A 24,737-nucleotide genomic window follows, 5' to 3' on the forward strand; every position below is an offset into this window, starting at 1 on the left:
GGTTGGTTTAAGGAGGGACAGGGAAGAGGGACCCTATAAAAGATCTGAGTAGAGGGTTGCAGTATTAGTCAAGACTGAGAGGGCTGAAAAACACAGAAGAACCCCTTTTCTTTAGCCCATGATGGGTTACAGCAAGCTGTGTCTGTTACTGCTGCTGAGCAGCTACACGTGGGCTCGTAAGTAGGAATCCATTTTGATTCAAAATAACTGCATCGCGATACAATTTGTACAAAATATGATAGCATTTTTAGGCATAATTTGTCATTTGGAACCAACTCTTATGAAGTTTTAAGTGTAAAGACCTTTTCCTCAGCAGACATTTTGAGCTGTCATCATTGCGCAGGCGTTACTAATGATGGCTCTGTTCTATTCAAGTAAACCAGGATAGTGACCCAACATGAACAATACCAGGACCCTGACACTAAAAGTGGAATTCAGCCATTGTTTACTATCTACACCTGTGCTCTTCATGTTGAAATGTCTTCAGTGTAAAAGGCCTATATAGGTGGGATAGCTCCAGGGTCCTACAACTTTGCATGCCCTGTGCCGAGTAAATGGAAAAAGAACCATTAATAGTGTAATGCCTGTGATTTTCCTGACAAGTCAAGGCATTGAGTCCATTACAAATATTTTTACTTAATCTTTGAATCTAAATTCCGATACTACCCTTACATACATAAACCAAGTCCTTGGTTAAAAAAGCAGACAGTGTGTGACAATGTACAGATATTGTTTCAAACAAAATGTTTTTATTGAATAGCTTACAGAAACAAATAATATCAATAAAAAATAGGAGAGAAAAAAGAAAATATAGAAAAGAAAGTAAGAAGGAGCATAGATAATCCCACCCAATTCTCCTGTACATCTTTTACACTGTATACTGTGTATATATTACAAACCAGTCACAGCCATTCATTGCAAGTTGCAAAATGCATAAATTAATTCTTCTTGCTAAAGTTTGTAATGACCTCCATGTTGTTTTGCTCAGTTTGATTTCCTTGCCACTGTTGATTATTTAAAGGGACATGACACCAAAGATATTCTCTTGCCATTGTCTTCAGAAGGCAGTTAACCATTTTGTTCACTTCATCCCCTGAATATTTATTTATCATTAGAATAAATAATGTCTTTAACTTATGCTGATAATTCTTTTTTATGACCCTTCACTCTTTTTTGTTTTCCAGAGGAAGGCAATGATGGTAATGAACTAACCTCAACGTGTCTGTGTAAGTTTCTATCTACACATTATCACATTCAATGTCCATTACTCAATCAACAAAACCTTCAAAATTCTTTTCTGCAGACATTGTAATAACTATCCTGTAGCATTCTGATAAAATGGAAAGATGAGAATGATGAAAAAAGCTTACATACTATATAAAAGGTTGATAAGGCCCCGAATTGATGTAACTTTAACACTCTGGACTTTGTCAGTTTCTCTGAGGCTTGACAGTGTGTGCAGCTGGATTTGTGTGTACGTCCATAGGGTGGATAAAGGAGGGTAAATGCTATGTTGTCTCAAACAGACACATTGACCAGCAGATCGATGGTGGCTGTGCTAAACTAATAAACAAATGACCCATTTTTTGGAGATAGAAGCAGGAGCTCATGGACTCTTGCTCCTGTGCTGTTTATGATTTACTGCAGTAGCAGTTGTTCACTGTCGGAAACATCATGTGGCTGCTACTGGGTCCAAAAGTCTGTTACCATGTGATGATGTGGAAGCTTGATTGTGAACAGAATGATCCTATAGGTGTAATGACGTCATCGTTAAAGGCAGTGATGGCTTGAAATGATTTGATCAGCACTTAGATCTTAGACTCAATTTTCCATTATTGTGATACCATTATCTCATTGCAGTGGCATCCAGATTCAAGACCTATAAGAAATATGTGTACCAGTACACCACAGAGAGCAGAAATGGAGTGGTGGGAAACCTGAAGAACGGCCCGCAAGTCTCGTGTCAGGTACATGCCTGTTTATGCGTCCGTCTCTCTGCCTTGATAACAAAATGTTTTTATCTGAGCTCCCTGTTGGCTCTCCATTGACCCTGTGTCTGCTGTCACATATCTTTAGGTAGTGATTGAAATCCCCCAGACGTGCAGATTCATCATGCACACCAGAGACTGTGCTCTCAGGGAGGTCTCTGCCATGGATCCCCGGGGCCAGCCGAGTCCCGGCTCTGAGGCCTTCCAGGCCGCCATGGAAAGGTTAGTGCAAAACATTCTTCATTGGATCTGTTACACATGCAATAGTACAGAGTATGGGAGGTGACATGGACCATTTGTTTTTATAATGCGTGCATACGTAAGTTACACACACGCTTTACGAAAGCACGCACACACTTTAGAAAACGACCCCCATGATTCTGACGTGTCAGTTTGTGCTGCTATGGTATCGGTGCTTGGAGCAGCCAAAAAGGATGAAAGACTCTCATTGCAGCAATCACGTCACATATTATATTCACATAAGTCTTGTTGAGTATGTGACTTCATCAGAGCAGTCCAAATGTGATTAAAGAAAAAAAAGTTTCCAAAACAGGTTTGTTTTGAAGTGAACGGATTTCTGCTCAAAATGTTCCTTATTATGACCTGAAGAAGTTTCAGTATATATTATTGCACATGGAAAATAACTTCAAAATGCCTGATAGCGCATCATTTCCTAATATTTGAGCTCTCGTAAATAATGTTTGCTGACAATATCAGGAAATTATAAATGTAACACTGTCTCAATGCCAGTTTGATCAAACATCTTATTAATCTTAATGAAAGGGCGTGTCCAACTTACTAAGGTGTACGCTTGCTTTCGTAAAAATATTTCATCCATGTACAATAAGGTGACTCTTTTGTAAGTTAATATGAAAAATGATTGAATGTCTTTGTCCATGTTGGGCCTTGACAAAGCAAAATGTCAAAAGAATAGAAAGTCAAAACTTTAAATTCATTACAAGTTTAATTTCTGCCGCACAATGCTGTTAGCTGCTCCAGGTGTTTCCCATCATGCTTTGGGTTCATGCAGTCGGTGGAGAGCAACTGCGGCGCCTGGCTCTAAAATCTGTGGCACACCTCGCTTTCTTGAGGTCATCGTTGCCCACGTGTTCATGACGTCAGAGCAAGTCGGGATCAAGTCAGACACAAATTTACCCAGCATGCATTGTGCTACTAGAAAGATTTTGTCTTTTCATGATCTGGTATTTCCCTCAATAACTTTTATTATGGATACGATTAAAGTCAGAGAGAGCTGGAGAGACGAAACACTTTTTACATCATTTATCATCATTTCCATTCAGTCACGTGAGGCTGATAAGTAATATAAATATGTCGGTTTGATGAGTTATGTCATTTCAATTTCCCCCGAAACATGGAGCCAAATAAATTAATTCCAGTGTTCAAGAGAAACCATAATCATATTCTGGGTTATTTAATAATTATGTCACAATCAGAATTTCAAAACATACAGACAAATAATTAATAAATATGACAAACGTATTCTGCCGGTAGAAATCGGTCCTGCGCTTATAAACAGGACACAGAACACAGTATAAATACCACAGACTAAGTATAAATACCACAGAACACAGTATAAATACCACAGACTAAGTATAAATACCACAGAACACAGTATAAATACCACAGACTAAGTATAAATACCACAGAACACAGTATAAATACCACAGACTAAGTATAAATACTCAATGCAGTTTGTTAAAGAGGTAACATGCTACAGAGAGAACACACCTCTACTCTGACAGTGATAACTGTGTGTCTTTATTAGTTACTAGTATTATTAGTTACTGTTATTAAGTACAGTGATCATGTGAACAGACACAAACTTCTCAAAAGTCTCTCCAGCTGTTAAAGCCGACTGACAGCTGATCCAGCTGTGATCAGCTGATCCTCCGTCATCAGAAACAGACGTTGCTTCACGTGACGCAACTGAGGAAAGGACGTCTCATTTCTCTTAAAACACATTTGCTCGTTTCCTTTCTCCTCGCATGGTTTCCTTGTGTCGGAAAAGACGCAAGTGAGGGAAACGGGGATACAATTAAGAGACTTGGGATGTACCCACAGACCTCATCTCCCGCTCCGATCTTTCTTCCTCGCCAATCTTGCCTCAGCTATAACACCTGTACTCTAGTAACCAGTTGTGTAATTCCATGTAGTGAAAAGTCAGAGTAAGGCTACATTCAAATGTAGAAAGTGATCTGAATACCTCGCTCCTTTGCACGTCACAGATTTGTACAAATTAGGACAAATTCAAAGTAAATCTGATGCAGACCTAACAGATATTTGCAGTGATGCTTTGGCACAAGTACAACCAGTCAGGTCAAGGTCTCTAACTGGCAATATTGGAAATTACCATAAATCCTTCTTGTATGAACACAGTGTGAGCCTATACTGAGTTTATGTCTTTTCTTCACCCAGGAACCCTCTGAAGTTCACTGTACAGGAAGTCACCCGTGTCCAACTTTACCCCGAGACGGACGAGCCAGTCCACATCCTCAACATTAAGAGAGGAATCGTTTCAGCTCTCATTGTGCCTGTCATGGAGGATGAACAGAATACTCTCATGGTTGGCATCTTCTCACAACCTAAAGTGGCTTCTCTAAAAATGTACCAGAGAAAGCACACCAAGGCTATTGCATTAGGGTCTGTAGAACACATTCTATTAGATGTATATTGCATGATCTCCCTTGTGGGTAAACTGGGTTGTTGCATCAGCAAATGAGCAACAGAACATAACACAAAAGCTAATATGAGAGGTGAGAGGAGAGGTGAAAAATGAAATGGCTGAAAAATAAAGATCACGTTCTGGTGTGTAAAAATCTGCATTTGTATTTGAGAGCTAAAATTCATGAGCTAGATCTTTCATCTGCGTTTTTTTCCTTTCTTTTTCAGAGCACAGTGCACGGCCAGTGTTTTACAGACTACCTGGTGCATGCCAGAGGGGATGTCGCCACAGAGGTGACACTGTCCAGAGATCTGTCCCAGTGTGACCAGTTCCACAGCAGGGACCGTGTCAACAGCCCCCTTGCCCTGCTGCAAAAACTGGTAAGACGTTAGTACCTGCCTTTATAGCCACTGGTTACTGTCTTTAATACCATTTATTGTGTGATGAATATCATGCCTGGTTATAAATAAAGGTTGCTTTGAAAAAGAGTTCTACAGAGACATGACTTTGTTCAGCCAATTGGGTATCATGTCTCTGTGGAACTCTTCTAAAAGGAGCATTCTCTTTGCTTTCTCCTAGAGGTCAAAGGTCATAAGACTCCAATAGATAATGAATGAGTGTAACTTTATTGGAACTTTAATCTTTGCAAACCTTAAATTGGAAAGCAATGTTTATAAAATCTTACAGTTTGCTCATCAGAGACCATACTGTTTTGTGGAAGCTCATTTAGTGCATTTTTATATATTTAGGTCATTTGGCTCTTGAATTGTCAACCTTTGGCTTTTGTTTTGTGTTGTTGTTTTATTTATGGTATTTTCTCTATTTTATTGTGTTTGATTTCGATATTTGTGTGCTGTGTTGAATGTTTTCCTTTTGTTCCTGCTCTATGAGATCACTAAGACAAGTTCCTAACATCTGTTGTAATGGCTATTAAGTCAAGTTAACTCAATTATTACACTCTTGATACATTGAAGGACAGTGACCATCTGTATATCAGTTACTCTCCCGTGCTACCTTGAATTCTCGACAGAAATTGTATTTTTTCTCTCTTGCCTCCAGAATCAGAAAACAGAGAAAAGTCTTGATGAATTGAAGTAAATGTTGGTTGCATTTAACAACAGCAAAACTACCAAAACATTCGTTTACGAACTCTCACACAACTCATGCGGAATCAGAATCAGAAATGGCTTATTGCCAAATATGTTACACATACAAGGAGTTTGACTTGGTGATTGGTGCGTGACAATAAACATAGTGCAATAGTAAAAGACATCATTTAAAAATAGAAACTATAAAAATTTACAATGAAATATGATAAACAAACAAACAATAGTACTTTAAGTTTTAAGTATTAAAGTGACAAGTGTGTATTTAGTTGTGTAATAATTGTGAAAAAATGAAATTAGTCACGGCGTGTCACATATTACACAAGTTTTCTTCAAGAATACAAGCTAACACTGGGTGATTAATTGCTATATGAATAGTTGTGGGTGAAGTATTATTTTAAGATGGACACACCGATATGGCATTGTTCATCTATGTGAAACGAAAAATAACTGGTTCCATCCCTTTAAACTGCCAATCATTGTACATAAAGTGGTTTAGATTATGTCAAAATACTTTCCATTGTCGGTATAAAATACATTTTGCTGAAACAAATTTTCAAAAATGTTAATAATATGAAGTCTTCTCAAGGCAAAATGTTCTTGTGACTTGAAAGTATGTATGAACATTAATGCACAAACATTGTGGGATTTTGTTTCCAGCATCGGCCCTTGTCTGAACTGATTACAAGTACTCAAGACTGCAACTACCAGGTTGATAACAAGGGAAAGCACTTAATGGCAGCCACGTGCACAGAAAAACACGTCTATCTGCCATTTTACAATGCGTAAGTCATCATCTGAGTGCAGATATATGTGTGTGTATATAGTGCAATGCTCTGCATTTTGCATCACCTTCTAATCTGCCTTGCAGGGCCAACGGAATATCGTCGGAGGTGACCCAGCATCTCAGCTTTCAAAGCTCCAAAAGGATCAACAACAAAGTATTTGGTTAGTGATCATCTCAGGCGTGTCTGCTGTGCCTGACATGCATCATTTTAGTTCACATCTCTTTTTGGGAAATGCAAAATGTATGTATAATATGTGTGTACACAGACATGGACCCCACCCAGAGCAAGCCACTCCACTTTGAAGACCCTGACGATAAAGCTCCAGTCCAGTTGAAGGACGCTGCTCTGAGCACCCTACAGGACCTCGTGGCTTTGGCAGGCACAGACCAGGGTCAGAAGAGGACCAGCCTTTTCCATAAGCTGGTGTCCAGCCTGCGCGTCCTGAAGAATGAGACCCTGAGCCAGACTGTCTCTGAGATGATGGATGTGTCAGGCTGGCTCACCTGGCAGGCGCTGTTCCAGTGTGGAACCACAGAGTGCACCAGCGCCATCTTCCAGGCTATCAGGACCATTGATGGGTTGTCACCGGAGGTGGACGCTCTAGTCTATGGGCTGAGTCTACAGGCTAACCCTGATGCCTCACGTGTCCGAGATATGCTCAGCATGGCTCAGTATAGACAGAGCAGGGTAATCATGTATGCTCTAGCCAACACAGTCAAAAAGTAAGTCAAATATTGTTTCTGGCCTTCATAAAACTGATAGTTATGACACACGATCCTTTTTTCAATATTACTATATTTATGTTTATATATTTAAACTGTAGAAAACCTGTTAAATTTGAATGAAGCTAAACAGGACATACACATTTTTTTAATGTCCTATTTTAGCCAACTTTGTAAGTGCTACAGGTGACCACAAGAAATAGAACCTTTTAACACAATTTTCACCCAAACCAGAGCATCTGATTAGCATATATCTTCCCTGTCTCTGGTCCACAGGTTCCATAAAGCAGAGGTTACTCCAGTGGTCACAGATGTGTCAAAGTTCATGGAAACACTCTTAAATGGCTGCTTGGGAGAAACCCTTGATGAAGATTCTGACTCTCCTGCTGATCCCAAAGAGATTGCCTTCCTTGTACTGAAGGTACTAATGATTAGTATGTGTGAATGATTCAAGAATCTAACTGACTGTATTTCTGGATTCAGTCAGCTCGTGTCAGGGAATCTGGCTCAGGGCTGCCCTCGAATGAATATCTTTTTGTCTCATCTCCAGGTTGTCGGTGTCATGGGTCAAGCCATGCAAGCTGTGAGTCCCAGCCTGATTTCTTCCATTTTGCAGTGTGCTAAGAAAACAGACATTCCATTATCAAACCAAAAGGCAGCTGTACAGGCCTTTCGGTTGATGGATAATAATAATGAGGTACAACGACTTCCCACTAACACATTTATTACAACTTGTCATTGTAGGGTGATGATGACCACAGCATATCTTATGCTGTTTTGTACAGTATGGATGTTGTAATTTAACATTTGGTCAACCACAGGTCAGAAACATTTTCATGGAGGTGTTCCAGGATGCTCAGAGCCCTGTTGAAAAACGTGTAGCAGCCTACCTGATTCTGATGAAGAACCCAGACCAAGCCCTGGTTAGAGACATTCTGAACCATTTGGAGAATGTGAGGGACGAGCACCTCAAGAGCTTTGTGGTCTCCCACCTGAAAAACATCCGCAACTCCGGCGAGCCACAAATGGATCAGTGAGTATTTGGCCAGCAACCGTAGATAGTTAAATAACTGTGCAGTATAATTTGTAGCTTCTTATCACAGGCAAAAGTCTACTGTTGTGATAGAATATTACATTTATTAGGTGGCCACGAAAACAAGTGAATGCTAATGTTGCTATGTTTCTGCTAGACATGGGCCATTTCTTGCTAACCTGTTAGCAATAGCAATCCTATAAGTTAATAAAATGATAGCGTAGAGTGTTTCTTCTGCCCCCACGTGATCATGTTTGTGAGTGTAGGGCTCATGGTATATGTGTGATGGCAGATATGTGTGTGTGTGTGTGTGAATGATGGTGTGCATCTTTATTGTGGATGGTGGACAGGCAAAAAGAGTGAAGTGGGTGAAATATATTTTTCTTTAATTTTAGGGATTTAAATTGATGTCAACGTAAGCATGTACAGTGGGATAAGACGATGGTGTTTCAAACATTATGGAGCATGGAAAACAAGGGGACAGAAACCTTTTGCCTACAGCTTCTTGATCTGAGAGACAAAATAGAAATATGTTTGTCTTGTCATCTTACTACAACCTTCTTCTTTTCTCCTAAAGACATAAGGATTACATTGAGTTGGCCTTGAGAGACCAGCTATCACCCACAAACAAGGTATTTGATGGCATGTCAAGCAACTACAAAATAGACTCTCCCTTGGGCTCCGTGCAGAGTAACATCATCTTCGATGTCACTGACACGATGCCTAAAGAGGTGATGCTGGAGACCACTCTCAAAGTTTTTAACTACAACTATGACATCTTTGAGGTACGTTTTTAATGGCATATTTGTTATATGTGGTGAAAATACACAATCTAGCTTTGCTGAGATTTTTTAAACATTTAAAATCTCCCGCATTTAAGGTTGGCGTTGAGGGAACAGGATTTGAACCAACAATTGATGCTCTCTTCGGAGAACAGGGTTTCTTCCCTGACTCCGTCTCTAAAGTCATGTACTGGGCAGATGACAAAGCCAAGATGCTCAGGAAGGTTCTGGATAGAATTGCTCCAGAAAGAGACAGAATGAAGAGACAGGTGAAATGATTTTTGTACACATCATACATATTGTGCTTGTCTGCACTACAACATGAATAAAACCTTGCCTTTCCAACTACCTTTTACTTGTTTTGAGCATGCACGGCCAGAAACTTACATACACTTGTAATATCTGTCCAGGTCCCACAGGAGCTCCTGAAAGACATCACAAACAGTGTCCAGAAGCTCATAAATGACGTGCGTTTCTCTCCAGCCCCTGAGGCCACTGCCTATCTTCGGCTTCTGGGAGCTGAGATAGGATACATGAAAACCAGTGACATGAGAAAGATGGTTGAAACTCTGTTCATGTACTACCATACTTTCATCAAGGTGCTACCTGCCAAGGTCAGATACGTTGTTTCCTAACATGAATGTTGCAAAAAAAGAACAAAAGTGAAAAACCTACGCATTAGTATGTCCACAAAATAGGGAATGTATCGACCACACACCAATCTTCCTCAGGGTGGCAGGTCTCTCAAAAAGCCTTGTACCTCTGTTTAAGATTTTTTTTTTATCCAAATTATCCATAACTCCTCGATAAACCCTCTGCTTTCCCTTTGGGTAACCTACTCAGAAGCTACAGTTCATATGTAGCATGTTTGTTTACTTTCCAACAGGCCATTTCTGCATTGACATCTAGCACTGAAAATGAAGTCTTCGCCCACTACATCTTCATGGAGGATGCCTTTTCTTTACCCACTGCTGCTGGCTTTCCTCTGAGGTTCTCTTTGGCTGGTGTGTTTGCACCTGGTGCTAAAGGAGGCATGACTCACTCATCTGCTAGCAGAATGGTAACTTAGCTTATCTTCTTTGTAGTTTATATGTTAAATAAAATTATAATTTTGCACGTGACCCCTGAGAATACTCTGTTGTATCCTTCACTTTGCAGAGTGACTTGTCTTTCATGCCTTCAGTTGGGCTAGAATTCATCACCCAAATGGGTGTGCACATTCCAGACTATGGGGAGGCTGGACTTGAGATGCACACTAATATGTACCACGAGAGTTCCCTCAATGCTAAGGTCACCATGAGCAGAAACCAGATGAGACTGTCCATAGCTGCTCCCAAGTCAAACACTCAGTTGTTCAGCATTAGGTCAGTGGCACATGTGCCAAATGAAACAAAACACTTTCAGTGGTTACCAGTGTCATCTTGTTCTCTCTCACCACTTCTCTCTCTTTTTGAAATACAGCAACAAGTTGCAGTCAGTGTCCTCCAGTCAAACACAAATAGTACCACCCCTGTTGGAGGAGCAGTCTGAATCAACTGACTGCCAGCCCCTTTTCAGTGGTCTGAGATTGTGCTCATTAGTGAGTTTCTCCAATGCTACTTCAATAGACCAGGCCCCATATAACCCCCTGAGTGGAGACAGCAGGTAAGAGGAAGCCACTTTAGCAAATCTAACTTGAAACCCATTGTTCTTTCGATTTGAGTTTTTTTGATTTATTTTAGTAGTTTCTATTTGAGGAGCTAATATGTATATAGTTACTGTAATTGGCTGATAATTGAATGCAGTACTCTATGATTTTAACTAACCAGATAGTTAACAGACTTAACCACAGAGTTTCATGAAAGCTGTGTTTTCTCAGGTTTGCAGTTGAAATCCAGCCGACAGGGGAAGTTTCAGAGTACACTGCCACCATCACTAATGAAGTACTCAGAGAGGGTAAAAAGGGTCGTCATAAAGTGGACTCACTGAAGCTAACCCTGAGGGCAGAAGGTACTGTTAAAAACAATGTGTGTGTGTGTATGTGTGTGTGTGTGTGTGTGTGTGCGTGTGTGTGTGTGCGTGTATTCCACACATCACAATTTACATCCAGTGCCAACGTTAAGTGCCAATGAAGAAAGCAGCATGTCTTACTTTCATGCAACTGACCTGCAAATAACGTTAAGGGTTTTAGTTATCTATACCATAATCATATCTTAACCAAAGTTGAACTACCATTACCACAGTCCCCCCTAAACGTAATCATACCATAGCATATTTTATTTACATTTATGCCAAATGTTTGTCATTGAACTTAATCCTGGGTTTTGTGTAACTTCCCCAGGTTAGTAAGGGCATCTACTGGAACTATGGTCCAGAATGAATGAATGTGTGTCATAAGATTAGGCCCTTATTTGTCAATTCATTCTTTTATATGTAACCATCACTTATAGCATTAATATGGGCAATGTTGTAATATATTGTGAACCCACCATTAAATAGAAATTGATGGAGTTTAATTTCTGCCGCTACTAGGGCACGATTCATCAGAGGTCACTGCATCTCTGAAATACAACCACAACAAGAACACTCTCACCACTGAGGTTGTCATTCCCGACTACGATGTGAAAGCTGGCATCAAGCTGGCTGTAACTGACAGTGAAGCCAAAGGAAAGAAGATGAGAGGGATCACTGTTGATGTCACCAACAGGAACATCCCACAGCTGACTCTTGTTGGACACACAAGGTACATTGTTCTTTAAGTAATCCTTCAATCCTTCCTAATGATGTATAACGTGGAAATTTCAGCTGTACTGTCTGTAATTAAGAAATCGAGTTACAGTCTTACCTACCTATATGCCCTTTGTTTTAAATGTAGACTTGACATGATGAAGGATGCCATGCTGCAACTCCAGATGGTCATTCCCTTTCTGAAAACTGATGCCTCTGTCACTGCAACCCTAAAGAGGGATGAGAATGTGGTCATGGACTTAGAGACAGTCATCAACCTCCCTGAGACATCCTATCAACAGAAAGCTTCTTTCAAATACGGTAACTGTCTACCATCACTCACAGCTTTAGCACAGAAGACAGATGTATATTCTTCATTAATTTGTATATTTGTGGGTGTATTTGTATTTTCTCTTTGTAGATGTTGACAAGTTTGAAGTGGAACTGAAATCAGACCTGAATTCAGAGATTCAGAAACTAAATATCGAAGAGCATCAAAGGCGGCTGCAACAGCTCATTGATCATATCCTGGACCAGAAAGTGACAAAGACTGATATGAAACTGCGTCACATAGTCATGAAAGGAATTCAGGTAGCGCTTTGACATTTGACACTATATTTATAGACTTCTTCAATCCCAATTGGTCGTTTTGTTAGTTATTTATCATCAAAAACTCAAGAATTTTGGTGAAAAGCTAGCCCATGGGTGAATTACATACTGACTAGTTGTTGGTGTGGATAGTGCGACCATGTTATCAAACTTCATGTTGTGCATCAAATTTTAAAGTATTGCAGAAACAATATCATCTTTTTATGACATGTTTCTTGAGTGCTTTCACACTGTACAGTTTTTATTGTAAATGAAACATAATTTATCTTCATGTCACCCTGAAGGCAGGTGATATATGGTTAGATAAATTGACAGCACGCATCCCCTATCTTGCAAACCTGAAAAGCAAGAGGAGCATCTCAGATGTCACCCTGGCAGGACTGCCTGAGAAGCTGTTTCTGCAGTCGTAAGTGTTTACTTTAGAGTGTAAGAGTATTACTTGCTTTCAGGTATTACTTAAACATAAACCCTAACTCAACAGTTCAGCTGTACTAGTTGGTCTGTCTTATGGTTCCCTATCGATGTAGTTTGTCCAAAATTGGAACAATATTGATTATGTATTTTCTTTTACCTCAACAGTGACAGCTTGTTCAGATACGAGTTCAACAAGGATAAGACGGCTATCTCGCTTCCTCTTCCACATGGAGGCAAAAAGTCCCAAGAACTGAACATTCCAACCACTCTCTCTACTCCCCTTATAGATATACCAGAGATAGGCCTATATATCCCTGCCAACAACTATCCACTACCATCATTCACTATACCACCTTCTTTGGATTTTACTGTTCCCCTTCTCGGTCTGGCTGAAGCATCCACCAAGATCAACAGCAACTTCTACGGCTGGGAAGGCTCCATCTCTGGGGGCAACAACACTGTTGATGTCCCGAGCTACATTGTACAGTACAAGGCTATGGCCCAATCACCGTTCAAACTACTGTCATACAAGCTTGAAGGTAAACACCTTCTTCAAATGCCAATTCTTAATAGTTACTGAATGATGGTGTGGGCTTTTGTTGTGTTCACTAAGAGAATGTGGCATGAAGGATATGATTTGTAAAAATGTTCGGCATGTGTAGTTACTGATAGTTGGTAGAAAAACAATGTTTTTGTGAAACTGAGCTTCTTCTATCTGTAAAGATGAGATCTGGAGAACTTTTAATAAGGTGCAGCAACTAACATTCCAGCACAGAGCAATTTATTCATGGGAACTTATTCTACATCTTTGCCTGTGCTGTTACAGGTACTAATAATACTATATTTTCTATCTGTTTCAAGGAACCGGTATGATGTCAGGAAGAGCTGATAATGTCAAGTATCATCTGAATAGTTCCTTCAGCCATAGCCTCATTGACACAAGCTTTAGTGTGTTAGAAACATTAAGTGTAACCAACAAATTGAATGCAAGAGCCAACTATAAGATCAAAGCCTCTAGTCCAGTGGGCCTGCAAGCCTCCCTCTACTACTCTGCTCAGTCAACGTCGACTCTGGATTCAGATCAAGTCTCAGGAGATGGCACCGTCGATGGATCACTTCAATTAGGTTCATTCTATACCAATACCTCCTATGCCCACAGCTACAACCTGCGTCCAATAGATGGAGAAGGAAGAGGAGAGTCCACCCTGCACTTAAACTCGCCATTCTTTGATGTTCACAACATGATCCATGGAGTCTACGCAAACTCTGAGTTAAATATGGTGTCCAAAACCAATGCCCTGAAGGACGTCGTCAAGCATGTAGTAGAGCTCAAGTATAAAGATGCTCAACTGACCCTAAAGTGCAACACCGTTGCCACAGCCATGGGTCAATCACTCAATAACAAAGTTGAGCTTGGTGCGTCCGGCCATATGGCCATCCTCAGAATTGAGTCACAGGCAGATGATGACACAAATAGGGCATACTCACTGATATCAGGATCCCTGGATTCAAATGGGCTTGAGTTAAACTCTGAAGGTTCCATCACCTTTCACACAGGTCGTGGATTGCACAAAGCTTTTGTTATGGTGGGCAGAAATGGTCTGACCACAAGTGGAACTAACAGCATTCAGTGCAGCCCTGTCATGGTGGAGAATATCTTCAGTGGTGCCATAGACAACAATGGAGCATCCCTGTCCTCCAAGACGAAAGCGATGGCTGAGGAAAGCAGAGGAGAGCTGAACGTTGAGGGTAAAATCACAGCTGCAGAAGCCTCTTTGAATGGTGTCCTCAAAGGCCATGCATATGATGCAATCACGAGAAACAATATGGATATTGTACTAAACCGTAGGGCTCTGACCTTTACTAGCAATACCATGGGAACATTGAAGCAGATGAAAACAGAAAATAGCCATGCCCTGACCCTCACTATGTGGACCCTAGCCCTCCACTCAAAGACTGACAATTTCATCTGTGAAGATATTTACTACAAGCAAGACACCAAGGTTGATATGAAGCCATTTGTTACATCACTTGACATGACAAATGACCTCAAGTTTTATGATGTTAGTTTGAACAATGAAGGCCACATGAAGCTTGAGCCAATTAAGATGGATCTGAGTGGAAGTACGAATGGAGCTTATGGAGAACACAACATTAAACATGCCTTTGAACTCAATTATGACGATATGGCTGGTACAATGAAATATAGCACATCTGGAAATGTAATGGACGCCCAGCTAAGTCACAACTGTGAACTGGAGTTTGCTGGACTTTCCTTTAAGTCAAACTGTGAGGCACTAATAAATTCTGAGCCTCTACATTTTGACAGCACCATTCGCACCATGGCACTGCCTTTCAGCCTCACTGTTAATGCTCTTGTCAACAGTGATGGACAAATTAATCTATATGGGAAGCACACCGGACAGCTGTTTAGCAAGTTGTTGGTTAAAGCCGAGCCCCTAGCTCTTGCATACTCACATGACAGCCGGGTATCAACTACACATATGTTTCCAATTGGGAAGTCTTCCACTAATTTAGACAACAAATTTGATGGCCTCTTGACACCAATGAACCAATCTCTGACCTGGAAAGTAAAATCTAACCTAAACAACAATGCCTATAACCAGGATATTATTGCTTTCCATAATCCTGAGATGGTTGGATTTGAGTTTTCGGGAGTAATGTTAACAGACATTTTCAGCAAATTGAGCAAAGACGAGACATCAGAAATACAAGAATTTAGTATAGCTGGTTTCCTTAAGTATGACAAGAACAGTGACTGTCATATTATTGGCATCCCATTCATTGAGAGCTTTCCTGTTGCTTTTGAGCAGCTCAAGAACAAACTTGTACAAGCCTTAGAATCGATTCAACAGTTCATCAACAATTTAGATATCGATCAGACAATCACTGACTTTAGAGCCAAGTTAGATCGTCTACCTATGCAAGCGAGTGACTTCATCCACGAAATGGACTTGGAGAACAAAGTGAATCAAGTAAAAGCAAAACTTGATTATTTGTTCAGTGAGTTTGCTGTAACAATGGATGACTTGGAGGTTGCGATGAACAACTTGAGAGAGAACATGGAAAATACGATAATGGACATTGTTACCAAAATTAGTGACACCATCCTCGCAATCAAAGACTATTTCAAGGCCGGCCACTTTGCCAAAAAGATAACAAATGTGCTTTCACAAATTGGAAATCAGCTTTCGGCCTTTGATAAGAAGTATGAAATCAAGCAGTCACTCATCAAAGCACTGGATACCATCGAGGACATCATCAGACAGATAGATTTACAGAAGCTCACAGAAAGCAGTGCTGCATGGCTGCGTGAACTTGATTCTAAATATGGAATCTTGGAGAAAATAAAAGACAAACTGTCTGAAATGAAACAAGTCATTGAGAACTTTGACATCAACGTGTTTTTCCAAGATGTAAAGGATTACCTTCTCTCAATTGATTTAGACATTTATGTTGAGCGGCTATCATATAAAATCCCCTCTTCAGAGATAGCAAATGTGTTGGAATCTATGAATGATGTTATTGTCAACTGGATTGACGAATATGAAATCCCCAATAAAATCAATACGGTGTATTCTTACATTAGGGATACACTTTTAAAATACAATCTTGATGATACAGTTAAAGAATTAATGGATCAATTATTAATTCTCATCAAGGAATTCAAAATTAAAGAGACAGTGCAGTCAATGGCCGATGCTCTGAAATCTATCAACTTTGAATTTGTTCATGATAGAATTATGCAACTTCTGCACAGTGTAACAAGCCAGCTCAGGGCCATTGAATTTAGGAAAAGCATTGCTGACCTTAATGAGCACATTTCTTCAATGGTTAACTCATTGAAAGAATTTGACTACAGTGCATTTGTTCATGAGACCAACAACAGAATTTCTGTATTGACAAACTATATCAACGAGCAGATTAAAACATATGAGATTGTAGAAAAAATTGAGGCAGTAAGGGAATTTTTCAGAGAGATCCAAAGTTCTATCTTCACATATTTGGACAAACTCAAAAACACAAAGGTGGCTGACGCTCTGAAGAAACTAAAAGATGTGATTGACACTACATTTTACAATGACATCAAGTTGAAAGTGCAGGATATCCTTGAGGACATGCGACAACGGATCCTTGACATGGATATCAGAAATGAAATGTACATTTACCTCCAAAGAGCAAGTGAATCCTACAGCAATGTGGTTACCTACATTTCTGCACAGTTTAACCAACTGATAGAGAAGATCGCCAAATTAACCAATGACAACGAGATCACCACCCAGATGAAGCAAACTGCTGATGAAGTTCTGAATGCACTGAAAAGAGCTGAGATTGAAGTTCCAACGTTTACTGTACCTCTCACTGACCTTATCATTTCAGCATTTACGATCAACCTGAACAAACTGCAGGAGATTAGCATCCCAGCTCAAATTTTAGTCCCTGAGTTCACCATCCTCAACTCCTACATAATTCCTGCCTTTACCGTAGACTTTGAGGAGATCAAAGCTCATATAGTTGCACTTATAGATGACATCAGAAGATTTGAGATCCAAATGCCTGACCCTGAGGACATTTTTGGTGACCTAAAAGTTCTTTACCTTTCTGAACTACCAGATCTCACCGTCCCAGAAATAACTCTTTCAGAAATAAAATTTCCAGCCATCAAAATCCCGAAATTAAATCTGGAGGATTTTGAAATTACAATGCTTCCAATTCCAGAGATCAAATTTCCTGAGGTTTCCAGTGACATTTGCATGCCAGTTTTTGGCAAACTTCATGGTGGATTTAGAGTGAGCTCCCCACAGTACAATCTGGAATCTATAGGGAAGATTGAGAACTCGACGTCCACATCAAAAAACCCACAGTTTACAGCCACTATTACTTCTCATGCCAAATCACCCATCGAACCCCTTGAATACACCTTTGAAGCCACTGCTCAGTTGGAAGCTCCCAGAATGAAGAAGTTGCTATTCACAGAAACCGTGAAAGCTACACATGTGGCCTTCTCCATTGATCATGAGGGATCCTTGACACTCACTGGCTCTTCTGCTGAGGCCTCTGCTAAGACCACTAGCAAGGCCACAACCCAAATGTACATGGCAGATTTGGTCAACAATATGGCACTTACATTGAAGAAAGGAATCTCTGCAGCCATAGACACAACCTACAACCACAACTTGGACATCCCATCAATTGAAACTTTAAGTCAGGCATCAATGAAACAGAATATAGCAGCCTCCATGGAATCAGGCAGAGTAACTGTGACCGGTGAAACTACTGGTAATGGAAAGTGGTCCATTCAAGACTACTCTGATGAAGGTACACACACAAGTAATGTAGAATTCAGCATACATTTTGGAACTGCCAAGTTAACTTTAGCAGGAGAAACAGACTGTAAGGCCATGAAATCGAAGCAAACACTGACTGCTGAATCTGTGATCTTAAGCCATATTACTGTTGAAGCTAGATGTGAAAATGAAGTTCCATCTGTCAAGAAGAGTGTTATGGTTTTAAATGGAGAGGCTCATATTGGGGACTTGAAAGTTGCAGTGACAGCCTCTCATGATGCTGAATTCACTGGAGGTCTGACTGGATTCATGGCCAACTCGCTGGAATTCAATGCCCATCCATTTGAAATTGTGCTTGATGTTAAGAATAGAGTAAACTCGAAGATGTTTTTCCCATTGAAACTTACTGGTAAGGTCGATCTGCAGCATGATTATGGTGTCATACTAAACTCGGAGAAGCAGCGTGCTTCTTGCTTTACTTTGGCAAGATTCAACCAGTACAAGTACAATCACAACTTCACAGCAGAAAACAATGAAATGAACATCTTCTTTCAATCATCAGCTAATGGAGAGGCAAATCTGGAATTTTTGACTGTTCCTTTATCTATCCCAGCAATAACTGTACCTTATCTTGAATTTGAAATCCCTGAGGTCAGAGACCTGTCTCTGTGGGAAAATGCTGGATTCAAAACCTTGCTAACGAATCCTCAACAATCATTCGAAACAAACCTGAAGCTTCATTACGACAAGAATCCTGATACACACAGCTTTGAATTACACCTTGAACCAATTTATAATACAATTATTGGCAACGCCAACATCATTCAGGCTCAATTTGAACAATGTAGAGACAAAGTAGGTGCACTTCTAAAAGATTCGTACAACCAAGCAAAGGCCCATTATATCAAACACAAAATTGACACCTCTAGTCTGCCTCCTAGAATCTTCACTATCCCTCGATACAAAATACCATTATTGAATATTGAGGTTTCTGCTTTCAGCGCTGAGATGCCGGCCTTTAGCTACTTTGTTCCCAAGGAGGTCAGTACACCAAGCTTCAAAGTTCCAGCACTGGGTTTCTCTGTGCCATCCTATACCGTCGTGCTACCATCTTTGGAATTACCTGTCATCCATGTTCCAGAAACATTAAGTGAAATAAAGCTGCCCACTTTCACACTACCAGCCATTCAGAACAACATTTTGATCCCAGCTCTTGGAAACATAACTTGTGACTTCTCCTTCAAATCCACTGTGATTACCTTAAGTGCTAATGCTGGTCTTTTCAACCAGTCTGACATTGTTGCTCGGTTTGACTCTTCCTCAACATCCGTGTTTGAAATTTTGAATGGAAAGATTGATGGCACCACCAGTTTGTCAAGAAAGAGAGGACTAAAACTGGCCACCACTGTGTCCCTGGAGCATAACAATGTGGAAGCAAGCCATGAATGTGCTATTAATCTCATCAAAAGGAGCATGGATGCATCTGTAGCCAACACTGCAAAAATTAATCTACCCTTCCTCAATCTTGAATTGAATCAAGAACTCACAGGAAATACCAAGACCAAGCCAAATGTTGCTTCCAAGAATAAATTAAAATACATGTTTAACATTCCTCTGATTGAGACTGTAGGCAAAGGAAACCTTGATATGACCTGGGCACTTGAAGCACTTTCTTCCTATGTGTCACTGGACACCTCTACCCGAGGGAAGTCCGACATAACGATAATAGACAGTTTTAACTTTAATGGAGATCTAGAAAATGAGGCCAGTTTCTACCTTAATTCCAATGGCCTCCGTTCAACTTCCAGGACTGTTTTGAATTCAAACATTGACAAACAGGAGAAACACAAACGAAGCTTAAACAATAACATCTTCCATTTTGACGTGACTAACAACATGGCTCTTGAGGCCTCTTTGAGGAGAATCTTTGCAACAGCTGATTACACCAGCAATAATAAAGTTGAATCTGCATCTTTCAACACAAATGGAAAGCACAGTGTTACAGGAGAACTAGATTTTGTTCCTTTAACAACCTTCAAGACTACACTGAACATTGAGGCAAGTCAGCCAAATAGTTTGGGTCATGCTGGACTTATTCAGAGTATCAACCTTGCCATCAGCTCAGAGAAGCAGTCTTTCACTTGGAGTGGTAAGGAACAACTGGCATCTCTCGTCCATGCTTGTGATTTTCTTGTGTCTAATGATGAATCTGAAGTACGCATGGACTTGACAGGATCAGTGGAAGGCCACCTAGCCTTCTTGAAAACTGTTAGGCTTCCTGTATATCATAAGACCATCTGGGATGTTCTCAAGTTTGATCAAGTCACAAATATGGATGAGTTACAATTCCTTAACATCTCTTCCAGCATTGTGTACACAAAGAGCATGGATGGCCAGGAGTATGCAATACCATTTAAACTATTTGAAGACGGCATCACTTTAAGCATCCCTGAGATTAGCATTGCACTGCCTTCTTGGGTAAAAGAAATTCCACACTCAATAAGGAACATAGACATGCGATTTGAAAACCTGGATGTCCCTGATCATCTTACTCTTCCCTTTGCAATCTTGGTTCCAGCCTTTGATGTGCCATTTACCAACTTGCATGTTGAGCCCTTAACAATTGATCTCAAGAACCTTAACATCCCCAAGGTGATCTCCACAACAGCCTTTGAAATCATGCTGCCAGGCTTGCCAATAATGTCAGTGCCCAGTTACGACATTGAAACAGAGTATCTACAGGGAAAAATGTCATTCCTTTCAGTTAAAATACCACAATATGAAATCACTGTCTCATCTTTCACATTACCAAAATCCTTGAACATTGGAGAGCACAGCATCAGCCCAAATGAAATCATAACCCAGATTTTAAACTTTGAACTTCCAATCATCGTCATCCCAGAGCAAAAAATTGAAATCCCTGACATTGCCTTACATCTGCCTTCAAGTGTGTTTATTCCAGCTTTTGGAGCCATCAGTGCCACTCTGAAGGTTTCCTTTCCTATTTATAATGTTTCAACAACTGCCAACCTGGAGAAAAAGGACTCTAGCCTTGTAACTTTGCTGAAATCCATCTGTACTTCTACCATGATCTTCTTGGAATATGACCTCCATGGTAAGACAGACACACATTCTACTCTACTTGATTGAATTACTAGATCTATGACATTGTAATATATATATATATATACTTATGTCCCTTCAGAAAGTGCAACCCTTACATTTGATAAGGGAGCAATCAATCTAAATGGGCAGGGCAGCTTGATTCACAGTGATGTAAATGTGGACTGGCAACATGGCATTTTGGCACAAAACCCAAGGTAAGTGTATGGAATATACTTTTTGATTCCTCAATTTCTAATTTGATTAGAAATCTATATTTATTTGCTTAATTTAATCTCAATGGAAGCCCAGAAAAAAAAGAACAGTTGAAAATTTGATACTTACTCTGAGCGCTGCTTCGTCATATTTTCTAGTAAGCATACCCAAACGTTGTGGGCCAACCAAGGCATCAATATCGTCCAAGTAGATGTTGCATGTGGATTGAAAATATAAGTTAATTTACAGTGTTCAATGTGGTCACAATGTTCAGCTGCATCTGCATTTAGTCCGGAAATTAGACAATTGAAATAAAAAATGAGGCCGCAGAGACATTTTATCTTAGGTTTGAAATGATTAGCCATGGTTAGGAGAGCTGTCAGAGCTACTCTGACGAAGACATCAAGAATCCTTATCTTGGGTAGGAGGTCTAATTGGTGTTTTTTCGAGATGATTTTTGGATGGCTCTTTCACGGGTTGACCAAAGATGCACTAGAAAATACCTAACAACTGTTTCTCTGTATTAAAGGGTGTCTCGTAATACTGTCAATGTTGACATCAGTAGCCGAACATTTGCGGATGCAAACTTCCGCTTTGCTTCCCGTAAAGATGGCATCACTGCATCTATGTCTTCTCCATCAGCTGGTTTCCTTGGATTGCAGTTTCAGCGGAAGTCTCCATCACAGTTGTATGGGAAACTGTTTAGTCGCTACCTGGTAAGATCTATATATGGATTAATGTTATATGGAGGGCAATTGACACTGTTTTAACAATTACTATTCTCAATTTCTTCCCTCAACTTCAGTCTAATCTTGAAAAGGATACTGATATTATCACTGCCGTAGCCATGCTGAGAAACTCCCAGAAGTTGAATTTACACACGTCATGGAATTTGGATTTCCTCTATGATGTGATGGAGGGTACCAAGGACAAGATTCCTTTTATGACCGATGCTGTGCTCAAGTTCATTAACAAGTACCACACCGCTCACTTTGGCTTTGATCTCAACCGTGGTGGCATGAAGCTAAAAAACACAGTTTCTAATGTCATAGAGAGAGCCTATCATGAGGTACTTATGTCTTTTAACACACTGCAGAATTCAATCAAACACCTCAGTGATCAAGGAAAAGACATGTACAGGAAGGCTTCTGACGGCTTGATGTCCATGCGTTTGCAGGATATTGTAGACAGGTTGGCTAAAGAGATTAGACAAGTCTTGAAACGCAGTGAAGACAAGATTGATGACTTGCTAGATGCAGTCACACAGTTCTTGAGTGACACAGAGTTGACATTGCCTGGATCTGAAGAGAAGCTCTCGAGCCTGGAGGTGTTCCAGCGAGCTCGTCGGTCTGTATCAAGAGCCACCGACAGGGCAATCCAATGGTTTTCCAGCATCATTGTGAATATTTATAGATACATCAGTGAAATAAGGTTCACCATACCTGGAACTGATACTGTTGGAAAAGGAAGTAAAATCGTGAATAAAATGGTGACTTCTGCGGGATCTGTATATGATCAGCTAAGACATTCTGTGCTCAGGGGGTTCAATTTGCTTGAGAACACAGTTAATGACCTCCTCAACATGATTGCTAAAAAAATAGACAGTTTGATCATCTACTTACAAGATGAAAACATGGAAATTGCTTCTCAAGTTGATGCCATCTATGCAGAAGTTCTGCAGTCTTCAAACCAACATACTGAGGGGGCAAAGAGATATATGGCTGAGTATAAAGACCATGCCAAACGGATTATTCAAGAGGCTTATAATGGTCTAAGTATGGAGCGGGTAAATAACGATACCAAGGAGTTTATCAGTATTTTGCAGTCACATTTCTTTGGAGGACCTACTAAAAGCATAGATCTAATTAGAAGCACAGCACCATACATTAGAGAGATGGACATTCCTTTACCCTTTCTTTGGAAGTCTTTCAGCGAATGGCCTACGCAATCCAGTCAGTGAGTCATGGCTCTCTTGATAGTGATGTCATTATGATTGACTGAATTTATGTATTTGTGAAAAATGGACATTGTTTGATGCCAATAAAATGTGTTTTACGGTGTTTTAACTGACATGAAAAATATACAAGTTCTTCTTTTTCTAAATTTGAGGATTTAATTAAACAATTTTGAATACAGATGTTGGTGTTTGTCATACTGTCCCTACATGTTCTTATTAAATCAACAGAGTAGGAATTTTTGGACGTCTATGACATCCCAATTATTTGCAGCAGAGGGAGATTTTGCTTCAAGTTACTGTAAGGAACTCAAATAAATTTGAATGCCTCTATATGACCTACATATGTAAATGAGATGATTGTCTATTTCTATATAGTTATTAATGCTTGGTATCTGTGCAACCAGAAGGGACTTTTCCCCTCTAAACTTTTATATGGTTTCATTTAAATAAGGCCAAAAGAACTCACCAAACAACAACAAAAGAAAACTGTCTGTATGTTATTATAGTGTTTTTTCCCTCTTCCATTAACCATTCAACTGCTGCTCTGTCCTTTTCTCCACAAAGACTAATTCATTATATTCATTATGTTATATGCTTTATCACTTGACCACTGACATTTCAATTTCAATATATTTAGTGTAGCCCAAAATCCCAAATTTGCCTCAGAGGGCTTTACAATCCGTACAGCATACACCGTCCTCTGTCCCAGGACCCTCACATTGGTATTGGTTCAGGAAAAACTCCCCCCAAAAAACCTTGAACAGGGGAAAAGAAGAATAAAAGAAAGAAACCTTATGGAGAGCAACAGAGGAGGGATCCCTCTATCTCAGGATGGAAAGAAGTGTGATAGATGTCATGAGTACAGAATGAACAACAACAGAGTTACAACACATTCAATGCATATGACAGAAATGATTCATATAATGAGAGTAGTGAGCATAATAATGATATAAACGTTATGACTACTAATAATAACAGCAGGAGTGGATAGAGTAGAATATTAATAAAAGCCATAATGGTTTTGATAATAGCAATAGTAATGTGACTAATAATAATGATAGTGGGTGTCAGCAGGGCCATGGAAACATATGAGGCAAGAAAGCACAAAGACTCTGGGGAAGAAGCAAAGTTAGTAATGAGCATCAATGAGTCATGAATTCATATAGAAGGAGAGAGAGAAGAGGAGAGAGGAACTCAGTGTATCCTAGGAAGTCCTCCAGCAGTCTATGCCTATAGCAGCATATCATGGGGCTGGTCCAAGGCAAACCTGAGCCAGCCCTACCTATAAACCTGAGCCAGCCTTAATTATAAGCATTAACAAA

General features: G+C 40.0%; 1 protein-coding gene across 1 annotated transcript; it reads left to right on the top strand.

Annotated features, from left to right (window-relative positions):
• Nucleotides 1-23,593, top strand: apoba (apolipoprotein Ba). The gene is made up of 28 exons (XM_031866816.1): nt 1-176; nt 1,185-1,226; nt 1,861-1,967; nt 2,077-2,210; nt 4,425-4,572; nt 4,899-5,051; nt 6,438-6,562; nt 6,649-6,725; nt 6,831-7,287; nt 7,564-7,708; nt 7,838-7,984; nt 8,109-8,320; nt 8,898-9,105; nt 9,201-9,371; nt 9,513-9,716; nt 9,989-10,162; nt 10,261-10,466; nt 10,564-10,746; nt 10,961-11,091; nt 11,614-11,824; nt 11,957-12,129; nt 12,230-12,399; nt 12,702-12,823; nt 12,997-13,370; nt 13,693-21,255; nt 21,346-21,460; nt 21,988-22,174; nt 22,264-23,593. Exons 1-28 carry the CDS (start codon nt 119-121, stop codon nt 23,416-23,418), a joined length of 13,152 nt encoding a protein of 4,383 aa, XP_031722676.1. The 5' UTR covers nt 1-118; the 3' UTR covers nt 23,419-23,593.
• Nucleotides 23,594-24,737: the final 1,144 nt, after the last annotated feature.

Source organism: Anarrhichthys ocellatus, unplaced genomic scaffold (genome assembly GCF_004355925.1).
Source record: "Anarrhichthys ocellatus isolate YVR2014 unplaced genomic scaffold, GSC_Weel_1.0 scaffold36, whole genome shotgun sequence".
NCBI classification, from domain to species: domain Eukaryota; kingdom Metazoa; phylum Chordata; class Actinopteri; order Perciformes; family Anarhichadidae; genus Anarrhichthys; species Anarrhichthys ocellatus.